Here is a 12,505-nt window from a genome sequence, read left to right as displayed (position 1 = left end):
ATAGAGTAGAAGTTAAAAAAAAAAAAAAAAAAAAAAAAAAAGAGAAAAAAGAGTTTCAGGGCTTGGCTGGGTGTTGTTGCGAACAAATCACGCTAAATTACCGGCTGGTTTGTAGGAAGGAAGGAGGGGAATTATCAGGGTGAAGGGGAGCCAGAGGGGCTGGGAAATACGGGCATCCCCCTCTGGTGCTTGCCTGGCCCCGCACAAAATACCGAAACCCGCCCGGTCCACGGCCACCACAGCGGTGAGATCCGCCGGGATGCTCCACTGAACCGAACACCGAACCGAACACTGAACCAACCGAGCACTGAACCGTCCCCAGGTCCCGCAGCCTGGAAATGTCCCGAGCCCGGCTCGCAGGCTGCGGGCGGGGCGGCTCTACCAGGCTCGGATGCCGTGCAAGGTGGAGATGCCCGCGTTGCCCTGCGGGATGGGCGTTTGCACCGAATTCAAGTCCCCCACGCCGAAGTTCATGAAGTTGTTGGCGGGCGCCGAGGGCTGCATGGGCTGCATGGAGGGGTAGTTGCAGTTGTAGTTGGCGTTGCTGTTGTAGTTGGTGTACGCGGGGTAGGCGTTGTAGCTGTAGGGGTTAATGCTGACATTGTAGGGCGAGCTGTAGGGGGAAGATTCCCCCAGGCAGGGCTTCCCATCGCGCACCAGCACCGGCACCGCGATCCGCCGCGGGGGAGGGATCCCCACCATTTCCAGCGTCTGGTCCTGTCTCTGCCTTTTGCATTTGTACCTTCGATTCTGGAACCAAATTTTCACCTGGGTGGAGGTGAGCTTTAGGACGTTCGCTAGATGGTCCCTCTCGGGGGCCGAGAGGTATTTCTGCTGCTTGAACCTTCTCTCCAGTTCGTACACTTGGGCTTGAGAAAAGAGGACGCGAGGTTTCCTCCTTTTCCTCTGTCTGGGGCGCTCGGGATCGTCCAGGTCTCTTTTCTCCTGCTCCAGGCTTTTGTGCAGGGAACACAGCTCTGCAGCAAAATAAACGGGCGAAGGAAAAAAGCAGAAGGAGAAAATTGTGGGAAAATATTATAAATCAGTATTTAATACAGGGGGTACAACGTGAGCGAGCCTTGGCTCTTGCTCAGCCTCACAGGCCGCTGCGGCCACCCGCTCCTGCAGCAACGGGACCGGCTCTGCCCCGCTCTTTAGGTACCTCTGCAGCAAATTTTCCATCTTTTTTTGTTTGAAAACAAAAAAAACCCGCGAGTCTCGCCCGCCTCTGCGGCCAGGCTCGCAGCTTTATGCCGAAACTCTCCGCAAGCCCCGAGCGAGTCAGGAATCGCATTTGTCACCCTGTTTCTATCCAAACTCGAGGCCTGGCGTGTCACCCTGCAGCTCTGCCCGTCCCCTTGGGGTCTCCGGGCTGGGCTCAGCGGGACCCTCCGGGACGGGACGAAGATGCTGCCCCGCACTGTCCCCTGTCCCCCGCAGCCCTGGGGACCCCCGGCCGAGCTGCCACCCCCGCTGGGTGTAATTACCCCCGTATTTCAAGGTATTTTAAAAATTATTTTAAAGCCGCTTTTCCAGCCCCCAGCCTTGGCCCGTGCCCCCGGGCTGGGATCGGGACCGACCTCATCGTTCCCGGGAGCGCGGGGCTGATTTGTAATTTTCTGCGCAGAAGTTACTGCGAGAAGAAGTATCGACACCCCAAGTCGTAACCCAAAGCCCCCAAACTGCCCCCAACCCATGTTCCCCTGGCCTGCCGTGCCCTCCCAGGCAGCAGCGCTTGGCTTTACCTTTCCTGTCCGTCTTGGCCTCCTTGGCCGAGTCCATCTCCGCGTAACTTTTCACGTAGAAGGAGCCGGGGAAGGCGGCCGCGGTTTTTGGGGGGGGCGGCTCGGGCAGCTCCTCCCGCAGGTCGGGCAGGGCCGGGGGGTCGGTGCCGAACCCCTCCTGCTTGAAGGCGGCCAGCATGCAGGACGGGGAGGCCAGAGCCGCCAGCTCCATGGAGCCCAGGCCGCTCTGCTGCTGCTGCTCCAGGTTCAGAATATCCTTCACCGAGAAGGGGGTGGTTGTCACAGGGCTAGGGAACATTGCGGAGGACAGCGGGGCAGCGGCCGCAGCCCAGGGTCATGGAAAAGAAGGTGGGCAGCGGGCAAGGTGGAGCGGCGGTGGAGGGTGGGCTCCCGGAGGGGGCACATAGCATTCCCCAGAGCGGCCCTGCCTGTGCCCTGCGCCAGGTAGGAGCGGACCATAAGGCGAGGGAAGGAGGGACTAGGCAGTTTTTGGGTGACTTTAGCTTTCTATTGGCCAACATTGCCGTGATGGTATGAGAGATGCAAAGTTCCATGTCACCTAATATAGTAATACATCTCAAAAACAGCTCCGCTCTTTTAAAGGGGCGGCACTGCATTTATCCAGCTTTGCAGAGGAGGGTTTGTTCATCCATTTGAAACAAAAAAAAAACAACAAAAAAAAAAACCCCAAAAAACACCCCAAAAAAAGAATAGCCTAATGCGTACAAACTCACTGTCTGATGCTATCTATCATACAGTCAGATTAAATAAACAGGCCGGGAGGAAACCATCAACCAAATATGTGCTGATTTAATTTTTTTTTTTTAGGCGAGAGAACGGAGGTTTCGTTTTTAGTAATCCGATGGCAGGAACTAAAAAACGGGAGTTCACTGCTGTGCGAAGCACGCTCAAGGGGAAATCCGCGCTCAGGGTTTATAGAGATTTTCTAAAGCAGCACAGTGATTGCAAAGTCCAGCTGAGAGCAGAGAGACCCTGAGCAGCCCCTGCCTGGCTTTGGAGAGGGAAATGCCGATTGGGTTTTCCTCTCGTTTGTTTGTAAAGTTTTCAAACAAAAAATGCAGCGCTGTCTGGGGAGAAAAAAAAAAATAAATTAAAAAGTCAATCCAAGACAAGCGCGGGTGAAGGTGTTGCAAAATCCACAGGGGTAAGAGAGAAGTAAAGCAAGGGGCCGGGTCCCCGCAGCTCGGGTGGGCGCACGGCCCCCGGTTCCTGCGGCTGCGGTGGGGCTCATTCAATTAACTCGCGTGGAGCCGCTAAAACAAACCTTCGGGGCTTTGTGGGTTAGAGGGGTGAGAAAACAATTAGAAATAAATGAAGAATCTCCTTTAACGCTCCAGCGCCCGGCTGAGAGAGGCACGGGACGCGCTCGGTGGGAGCAGGACAGAGAAACCCTAAAGGGCTGCGGTGATTTTGGGGGGCCGTGGCTGAGCAAATCCTTTCTCCTCCCGCAGGAAGGGACCCTCCGGGGCGGGTGGAGAGGTGAGCGCCTGCCCACCCCCAGCAGGACGGACCCGCCGCTGCCCCCCGGGATTTTGTGTCTTGGCACCCCGGCTCTTTTCCCAGGAGGTGAATTTGGGATGTTTTTGCGGGCGGTGCTGCCCGGAGCCGCAGCATCCCCGGCGCTGCAGCCGCTGGGCTGTGCTGGGAGCGCTTTGCTGGAGAAGCAGCCCCGGATCTGGCGCTGACAGTCGGAGCGATCCCTGGGAACGGGGGAGGCCTGAAATATTGCGATTTAATGAGGGGAGGGGTCGGCCATGCGGCCAGCTCCATCTTCGCGGCTGCGTTTCCTGCAGCCTTCCCTGGGAAATGATCCAGGGGATGGATGTGGATGCTCCCCTGCTGCAGGAGGAAGGGTGAAGTGGCCCGGGAATGTGGAGGCAGCCTCGGAGAGGGGCCTGTGAAGGTACTTTGCAGAGTGTTTGCGGCACCCCCGGCCCTCCGCGGGCTTTCTGAACCTCGTTACCTCCTTTTTATTACAAGCTTAGAGGGATAGGTTGGATAGGGGCTAAAATAACGAAGCGATCCCGATCCTCCCCAAACCCACTTCGCCTGGGCGTCATCCCCATCCTGCGGGATGGGAGAGGCGCCTTCCAGCGCTCCCTTCCTTTATCCCGGGCCAAAACGGAGGCAGAACTCCCTTCCCGGGTCAGGCTCGGAGCTCGCAGGGCAGTTCCTGCCCCGGAGGTTTCTCGGTGCCCGGGGACCCCGGCGGGGCCCGGAGCGCATCCCGGCGGGGCGGGAGCTGCCGCCGCCGGTCCGGGATGAATTGAGGATTGCCGGGCTCCCTCCAGCCCCCCGCTCACACGGCGGCTGCCGATCGATGTGGGCCCGGCTGCAGAGGGTGGAAGTGATTAATTGAACGATAAGCCGGAGCTATCATTTGGAATGTCATTAATGCGTCGGGGAGACATTCATTGGAGACAGACAGCGTTATCTCCGCTTTATCTTCAACAATGCATCACTTTTAATACTGCAGTTTAGAAACAAATGGGGGCTTTAGCCTTAGCCCTTCTCTTGGTGTTTATATTTTTGGAAGAATCACAACTAGTGGGAGTCCCGGGCTCGGCCCCCTGATAAATGAACATTAGCACTTTTTAGAACTACTGTATCAACAAAAAGAGCTGCAGGGCCGCAATAATTGGTGAAAAAGCAAACACTCGGCAAAGAGAGGCCAGCTCTGCTCTGTGTCCGGCTGATTGATGAATAAGTTACTGACGTACAGCAGCTCACGGACTTTCCGGGTCGGGGCTCAGCACCCATCCTCCCCCTTTCCCACCCCTCTCTCCCTTTCCAGCCCGCTGAAGGCAGGCTCCGGCTGTCCAGCGGAAGGGACAAAGGCGACAGCTTCCCCCAGCTCCGGACACTGCTCCCAGCCCGCAGGGTCCTGCCCAGCCCGGGGGGACCCACCCGGGTGTCCCCGCGGGTGGGGACCCCGAACTCGCCCGCATCACTTTTAACTTTTGCGGACTCGTTTTTGATCGCGTTTAAATAACATCAAACAAGAAGGAAAAAAAAAAAAAAAAAAAAAAAAAAAAAAAAGAGGAAAAAAAAAAAAAAAGGGGGGGTAAAGCGAGCCAGGACCCCGAGGAGCGCCCTAAAACACTTTCTGCAAACTCAGGCCCCAGGGGTGTAAGTGGGCGAAATAAAGGGAAAAAACCCGCTGCTATTTTTTCTGGCTGCCAGGGGAAAGTGGGGATGTCCTGTTCTGTCCCCCGCTGGCTTCACTCTGTTTGCAGGTTGCTCTCGCTGTCCCCTCGGGACTGAGCCTGCCCCGGCCTCTCGCAGGCAAGGGTTGTCGTCCACACCCGCTCGTTGCTTCTCTCCGGGATTGCTAAAAGAGATTAATGTTGGGTTTAGTGTGGGTTTTTTCCTTTCTATTTTTTCTTAAAAAAAAAAAAAAAAAAGACACCAAAAGCTTTTCTTGCTGAAACCAACCAAACAAAGAGAAAAAAATTCCCAACCCCGCAATTAGCTCCAGAGGGCACATCCTCTGTCCCTCGGAGCTTTTGACACCTCGGACTGTTTAGAGAGAGAGAGATGGTACCTTTTAAAAAAGTTTTCGTCTTAATCCCAGTCGGTTAAGATGTCCAGGGCCCCCTCCCGTTCTAATTCCCAGCTATCTCCCGAGGACTCTGTTTATACCTCGCCAGTAAACGCTGGGGTTTGAAACCTTGTCACTAATTGAGTGCTAACACTTCAGGTGCTATAGATTTGTTAAGAGCCAGTAGTCCAGAAATAGCCTATTAGGGTTTCCTTGCGAGAAGCGGTGCCAATCTCCCGCTTCCCACCGTGGCGCCGGGAGCCGCCGGGACCCCGGGATCTCTGCGGCCCCCCGAGGGCTCCCCCGGCTCCTCTGGGCACTAATTCTTTCCAAGCCATGGGGAAGGATGCTGTGAATGGGCCAGCCCTGGATAAATGGATGCTGCCGTGCGTGGCGGGGTCCCAGCGAGGCTCCAGGAGGGCCAGCGGGGGCGGCTGGGGCCAGGGAAGGTTTTGCTTTCACTCCTCTGGAATTCTGCAGAAAGAAAAAAATAGTTTCGGAGCTGTCCAGGCACTCCACCGCAGCTCAAACTTCCTTTCCTTCCTACCTTTTTTTTCCCCCTCTTTAATTTCCCCCATTTAAAAAATTGTTTTTTATTCTCTTCTTTTCCCTCGGTCCTTTCAAGCTCTAAGGAAACTCGCCTTTTCCGGCCGTCAAAAAAAAGAGTTTGGACCTTGAGGCGAAGCCGGCCTTGGAGAGGGGCCTCTCCTCTGCCCGGTGCTCGGGGATCCCTCCGGGACAGGGCCGGTACCGGGCGGCCCCTGCCGGGTCCCAGCCCACCCCGAAATGATCGCGCCCCTTCCCTCCGTGCAGACCGGGTGCCAGGGCACAGCCCGAAGCGCAGCAGCCGGACAGCAGCACGGAGCCTTCCCTTTATTCCCGGCGGATCGGGGCAGAGCCCCGCTAAAACCTCTCCGGTTTGGGCACCCCGGCCCCGCTCCCGGGGCTGACCCGGTCGCCTCTTTCCGCCCCCGTCGGTGACTCGGGTGGGGTGACTTGGGCAGCAGGACTTGGAGAGCAAATGCCTCCGTGGAGATTCCCCTCCTGCCCTGGGCTCCGTGCCTGGAATCTGACAATTCAGTGGTTCTTGCACCTCGGGCGCTGGAAGTGTTTTCCCCCCGCGGCTGAAGCGAAAGCAGGGAGCTGGGCAGATAAATTAAAAGCTTTCATTTTACCCTGCCTGTAACTTTTTTTTTTTTTTTTTTTTTTCCCTGCTTGTAACTGTGCTGGGTTCGCTGGTGAACAGAGAGCGATGGGGGAATTCTCCGACCTTCCCGTCGCCCTCTCCCCGTCCCCGGGCAGCGGCCGCGTTATTTGCTCTGGTTTCGGACCCGCCGGTTTTCTGCGCTCCAGTAAAAGCTTTTTTACGCGTCCAGGTAATCCCCAAAGCGCTTGTTCGTTACGTTTCCATGGGGAACACGCTCAGGGCAAGTGTTTTTTACCGTGTTTTTTAGGGACGAGGAATTAAACGACCGACGAGACTTTGATGTGACAATGCTTTGTCACACGCGTCCCGCGGCCGGGACGCACCGGCGTCCGGTGATGGACAGGAAAACAATTTGAAAAACGAAATACCTTCCGAGCACTGGAAGTCTGGGCTGCTTCGAAGGACAAAGCTCTAAACACGGCGGGGTTTGTTCCCATCCGCCTCCCCCGGGCAGAAGTGTCCCACCGGCTCCGGTGGGAGCGGGAGCGCTGCTTGGCCGGGAAGACTGAAATCGCAGCGAGATTTCAGGGTGTTTGCGGCTTGTCTGTCCGCACGATGTTTTCCAGAGGAGATAAAGGTCTGACTTCTCGGGTACTTCCTGCTGGCCGTGTAAAATCCGATCCGTCTTGCGATGTCACCGTGCGCTCTTGGCGCTGCTCGGGAGCCCCGGGGGGGCCGGGCCGGTCGGGGGGAGTCACGTTTAACACGAGAGGGTGTTCAGGCTTTAATTTGTCTTAAAAGTGTTCTGTCCTCGCCCGCACACACCCGCAGAGGTGAGGGAGCCGCGTCCCGGTATCGCCCTGCCCGGGGGTGCCGCCTCAGCCCCGCCGGTGTCACCCGGGGACAGACCGCGCGTTCCCCCGGGGCTCCCGCAGCCGGATCCATCCCGGCCCAGACCCTCTGGAAAAACCCCTTTTTGTGGGATCAGCCCCGCCGGGATGGATGGCAGGATGGACCCGTGTGACTCGAGTTACAGAGCCCTGACACCGGCTCCTCTCCGCCGTGTCCCCTTTGCTCCCAGCCTGTGACCCACAACCGGAGAGCCGTGAAATCGCCTGTCCTGGGGCAAGCCGCGGGCGGGAGGGCTGTGTGTCCCTGTCCCCTCCCCTGTCCCCTTCCCTGTCCCCATCCCCGTCCCGCCGAGCTGTCCCCGCCGCTCCCGGGATGGCCGCTCTGCCTTTCCTGCTCCAGAAAAGCGAATTTTCGCTTCGGCCCCGCTGCTTTTGCCGCACTTGGCGCTGGGCTGCCCCGAGGGAACCTCCCCGCTGTCCTGGGAAATGCTCCTCCGCTCCCCAGGGTGAGCTCCTGCCGCACCGCCGCGCCTCTTTCAGGTAATAATAAAGAATTAAAAAAAAAAAAACAACCCACAACAACCCCTCCTCAAAAACCGACATCCCCTCCAAATTCAATAAACCAACAACTATTAAAATAAAATTGAAAAAAATAAAAATAAAAATAAAAAAGGAAGAAAGGAATACCCTCCGCTACCACGGAGCTCTCGGACCCACGATTATTTTTGCCCTGAGATGCGTTTGCAGAGCCGGTTCCTCCTTCCCCACTCCTGAATCCCAAAAACGGAGACACCAGGAAAAGCTCAGTCCTGCCGCAGCAGCATCAGGACTTTGAGCCGGTTTTTTTTTGGGAAGCGAGGAAATTACCCGTTGTTGGGTTTTGTAAAGGTCTGACGGGGAATGGATCGGTTTCTCTGAATTGTTTCATTTTTGCATCTTTTCCCGAAAGCAAAAACTGCGGGTGCTCCCGCGGCTTCTTTTGTAGAAAACAAATGTTTGGGAAGAAATCCCTGCAAAATTAAAATATATAAGAAAGAAAAACTGCTAAAGACATGCAGGAGAAAGGGTTTTCATCAGCGTGATGAATCTATAAATTACCGTACATCAACCACAGATATTTCAAGTGCATGGCAAGAAGGAAAGGGTAGAAAGAAACGAAAATCTTGTAAAAGTTATGCTAAGTTTTTACCTTGGTTTTTTTTCACTTTCTATTTTTTTCCCTATTCTGAGTAAAGTTTTCAAGTTCTGGATATTTTCGCGAGTATTAGGTGGTATTATTATTATTATTATTATTATTATTATTATTATTATTATTATTATTATTATTATTATTATTATTATTAATTTTTATTATTATTATTATTTCTTCAAAGGAATGTCGCATAAATAAAACCAGACCTGAATTTTTATTCCCTAAATTTTGCTTTAATTATCAGCCCGTTTTTCAGCGGTAGAGGGGAAAACACCTTTTGAACGGCAGCCTTTTTAATTTTTTTTTCTATTGGAGTCCTGGAAAAAAAAAAAAAAAAAAAAACCAACCAAACCAACAAAACAAAATAAAAACCCCCCAAAAAAACCCCACAAAACTGGAGGAATAGAGGGAGAAGTGCCCGGGTGCCTCGGTGCTTTCCTCCCTCCCAGCCCTGTGCGATCCCTGCCCGGATAAAGCTCAGCCGCCGCCGCCTTTTCTATTTGTCAATTAAATAACAAAACCACCACCAACAACAAATTGGAAGTGAAAGGCACAAAACGTTAATCGCCCTTTAATTTCGCGGGCACGGTTTATTTGTCGTCGAATCGAAAGGATTTGGGGTTGGCTGTTGCCACTTTCTTACACTTTTGTCCACTCTTCTCCCGGGCTGTCCTTTGGAGTTACTTTTGGTTTTTGGTGACATCGTATCTGCCGTGCCTGAAATCTAAAATTAGTGCGAGGAGGTGGCGGGGGCGGTTTTGGGAAAGGAGGAATCCGAGGGAAGGGATCGATCCCGAGGAGCTGTCTGGGAGAATTTTGGATTTTGGCTTTGGGATGTGGGGTTTGTGTCACCCGGGGGCAGGGGGACAGCGGGGTGCCCTCAGAGCTGGTTTTTAGGGGATCTCCAGCCCTGGCTGGGTTCTTTGGGCTCAGTTTTGCTGGGCATCCCCAGGGTTTGTGTGCCCGCAGTGGTGCACATCCCCGGGCAGCACCTGCTGCCAGCGGAGGGAGCAGAGCACGGGGATGATGCTGCTGCTGCAGGAACACTCAGGCCCCACCGCCAGGCCCTGCCTTTCCAGCTCTCTGATTTGGGAAAAGTCCCTAGGGAGGGAGGCACTGCAGCTTTTTGGGCACCTTCACATTTAAGGTCAGAGCCAGAGTCAGAAAAGATCCTTTCCTCTGATTTCTCTTCTTGTTTTCCTGACCCTGGCCCAGCGCAGTTGTAATGTTCAGCCTTGATCAGAGCTCAAGAGGACATTTCCTCCTCCAGTGTTTCTCTGGGCAAAGAGGCACCACCAGATTTTTTCCATAATGATGAAAACATCTGGCCCTCTCGGAGCTGTCAGGCTCTGCTCTGCTTCTTCCCAGATGCCTTCCCTGCTCCAGCCCTGCAGCTGCCCCAGCACAGCCCCTCTGTGCCCAAGGAATTCCCGACCTCCAGCTCAGGGACACTCGACACTGTCCCCACAGGGAGACTGACTCCTCCAGGATCTTCATTCCCTGGGTTTGCATTTTAGGCACAGCCAACCCAGGGAGGTAGAAATCTCTACCCTGAATTATTTTCTGAGGTTTTTCCTTTCCCTGTGTCCAACAGAAGGCGTTTCCATCACTAGCTCTGTATGTGTAGTTCAGGATTAGCTGCTCCATGGCTTCCATCCTGGAATGAGGGGATACCTCCATGATTTCAGCCACTGATTTGCACTGTCAAAACATGCTTTAGTAATAATGTCCTCTTAATTTTGTGTGTCAGAGTTAGATCAGGCATCCACTTTCAAAAAAAGTAAAAAGATCATAAACTCCCCAAAGAGAAATAAAGAAATATTGAAGCACTGATTCAATAAGATCCTAAAGTGCTGATCAAATTTTAAATGTCTGAATTAAAGGGATCCCTCGTGTGCTTGAACTTTCATAACAGAACTGAGGTGAAAAATGAGAAATTTTATTGACATATTGTGATTTAAAAGAAAGAAAGTCACGAAACTGAACTGCCCCTGGAAAGGGAACAAAGGTACATCAAAGTGGAATGACTGAAAAAATAAATATGTTCTTAGGCCACAAGAAAACACTCTGAAAGATGCATTTGGCTCCATGTAGTCAGAGCAGCCTGAGCCCTGTCTAGAGCAACTCTCAGGATTTCAGCATATAAAAGGAAAAGGGGCGATGTCCTATGTTTAAAAATACGACTTTACTTAGTCCCAAGGAAGAATAAACAAAGCAAAGCCAAAATCCTCAATGTCTCTAGAGAAAAAAAAAGTGTTTAACCACAATTCTAAACTATCCTTTTCCTTGTCCCTCCCCACTTTTTAAAAAATGGACAAATAACAGCGCCAAGCCCCAAAGCCTTGTGTCATATTCCAGCCTCTCCAGCTTCACTCTCATTGATGCCAAAGTGCATGGAAGAACAATAATATTTACAAAATATGAACCTGATCCAGTAGTTCACATTCAGGCAGCGCTCTGCACTTAAGGTGGTGGAAGCTGTGGCAAAACAGAGCAGAAAATCCCAAAATTCTGTCCTGGGAACTGGAATTTCATCAGGGATGGGAAAGCTCTGCTGGCTGATCCTTGGCTGTGCTGGTGCAGAGGATTTTGGTGCTGTGCAGGAGGAGGATATCCATGGCAGGGATAACTCTATGGTGGAGATCTAATGGAAAGAGATTTCTGTCCTCATTCCCAGCACATTTATTCTGAACACTTGTTAGCATTGGCTGGATTAAAGTAACAGTGGGATAAAATGTCCTGCAATAGGGATTTCTTCTCTACGTTGTGAGGGCAGTAAATGATGTTGTCTCTGTGTACATTTTTATTGTAAACTCCACTGGCCCTAGACTAAATCCTCATTTTGCAAAAGCCCCTTGTATGACTGGAGTCACTCTGAGCTACTTTTTATATGTGTCACATGTGAGCAAAAGTGAGGGGAAAGGGTTGAGGTGTGAGCTGCAAAGCCAGGCCCTCAGCACTCAGAGCGTGACTCTGTTGGGTACATTCCCTGTCAGGTTTTTGGTTTATTTGGTTTATTTCAGCTCTGCCTGTCCCCCCTAAAGCCTGAGTCTCCCAAGTGCATGGGATGCACAGTGCTTGTCCAGCAAAGTAACAATTCAATATTTAGTTTTATCCCGGTTGTTGAGCTCCCAGCTTTGTTCCACAGCAAAATCCTAAACCTCAGATTTTTTCAGCTCCTCCTTCATTTCAGAGGTGTCCACGTGCTCTGAAGTTGTGAGGGGTTCTGCCTTTGCCTACCCCATGTGTGGAGAGGAAATAACCCAGGAGTTTTAGCCCTGGATTTAAGGTGCAGTGTGAGGTTAAAAGCATCCATGAATTTGGGGTACTCCGTGTGAGATTGTTTGAGTGCGAATGAAAAGAATTTTGGAGGTTAAAAGATGCTACAGCATTCCAGGCATGGAGAAAGCCTGGAGAAATTGCTATTAAAACTTGATTATGTTTAGATGATTCTCATGTAGATAAGAAAAATTCCTGGTCCTGGTGCAAAGGTGAAATATTTTCCTAAATGCACAGATGTGTTACAGTCACTCAAAGCAAAACAATCCTCAGGATTTTTCTGATGCATTGTTCCCCAGCCTTGCTCTCCCCTGAGGTTTTCCAAATAAAGCAGGATGATACAGGTTCCAAAAAGAGGCAGGTGCCTTTTGGCTGAGCTGCTAAAAAGTGTTCAGCAAGTGAAAATAATGGAAATATTGGTCAAGTCTCCATTAGGTGGAGAGCCAGGGATGAGAAGCTTCTCCAGCTGGCCAGTTTGGAAAGCTTTTGTGCATGAACAAGAAATGGGGGGAAAAAAGGGATCTTTTCTTGGGTAAATGCCCTGAAGTGATAGTTTACAAATTGTCCTCCTACTCAGGCAGCCCCTTCCTTTGGGATGAGAAAATCTGCGGCAGACAGGTGCCACCAACACCTGCATCTGCTCCACCTGCAGGCACTCGCATTGTTCTAAAGCTGGAAAAAGCAGAGCTCCTTGCTTGCTTTTTGTTTAATTTCCATTTTGTAAATTTA

General features: G+C 52.3%; 1 protein-coding gene and 2 long non-coding RNA genes across 3 annotated transcripts; 1 reads left to right on the top strand and 2 right to left on the bottom strand.

The window, feature by feature from the left end:
- Positions 1 to 378: 378 nt before the first annotated feature.
- NKX2-5 (NK2 homeobox 5) lies at positions 379 to 2,043 on the bottom strand. Its single transcript, NM_001171774.1, has 2 exons — positions 1,746 to 2,043; positions 379 to 977 (listed from the first exon to the last, which is right to left on the bottom strand). The coding sequence occupies exons 1-2, from the start codon at positions 2,041 to 2,043 to the stop codon at positions 379 to 381; spliced, it is 897 nt and encodes a 298-aa protein (NP_001165245.1).
- Positions 2,044 to 4,186: 2,143 nt separating this feature from the next.
- On the bottom strand, positions 4,187 to 6,167 carry LOC140685036 (uncharacterized). The gene is made up of 2 exons (XR_012058200.1): positions 5,311 to 6,167; positions 4,187 to 5,097 (listed from the first exon to the last, which is right to left on the bottom strand). It is a non-coding gene; the product is annotated as an uncharacterized lncRNA (long non-coding RNA).
- A 339-nt stretch (positions 6,168 to 6,506) lies between these two features.
- Positions 6,507 to 7,108, top strand: LOC140685035 (uncharacterized). Its single transcript, XR_012058199.1, has 2 exons — positions 6,507 to 6,683; positions 6,762 to 7,108. It is a non-coding gene; the product is annotated as an uncharacterized lncRNA (long non-coding RNA).
- Positions 7,109 to 12,505: the final 5,397 nt, after the last annotated feature.

The sequence above is a fragment of the Taeniopygia guttata genome, chromosome 13 (assembly GCF_048771995.1).
Source record: "Taeniopygia guttata chromosome 13, bTaeGut7.mat, whole genome shotgun sequence".
NCBI lineage: Eukaryota > Metazoa > Chordata > Aves > Passeriformes > Estrildidae > Taeniopygia > Taeniopygia guttata.
The sequence above is the reverse complement of the archived record's forward strand: the minus strand, read 5'-3'. Positions and strand labels throughout refer to the sequence as shown.

What these genes read in the sequence shown, in the direction of transcription:
- NKX2-5 (NM_001171774.1), bottom strand. Translation starts at nt 2,043, where the DNA reads ATGTTCCCTAGCCCTGTGACAACCACCCCCTTCTCGGTGAAGGATATT. An exon ending in GGCCAAGACGGACAGGAAAG is followed by an intron (nt 978 to 1,745) that starts GTAAAGCCAAGC and finishes ATTTTGCTGCAG; the next exon opens with AGCTGTGTTCCCTGCACAAA.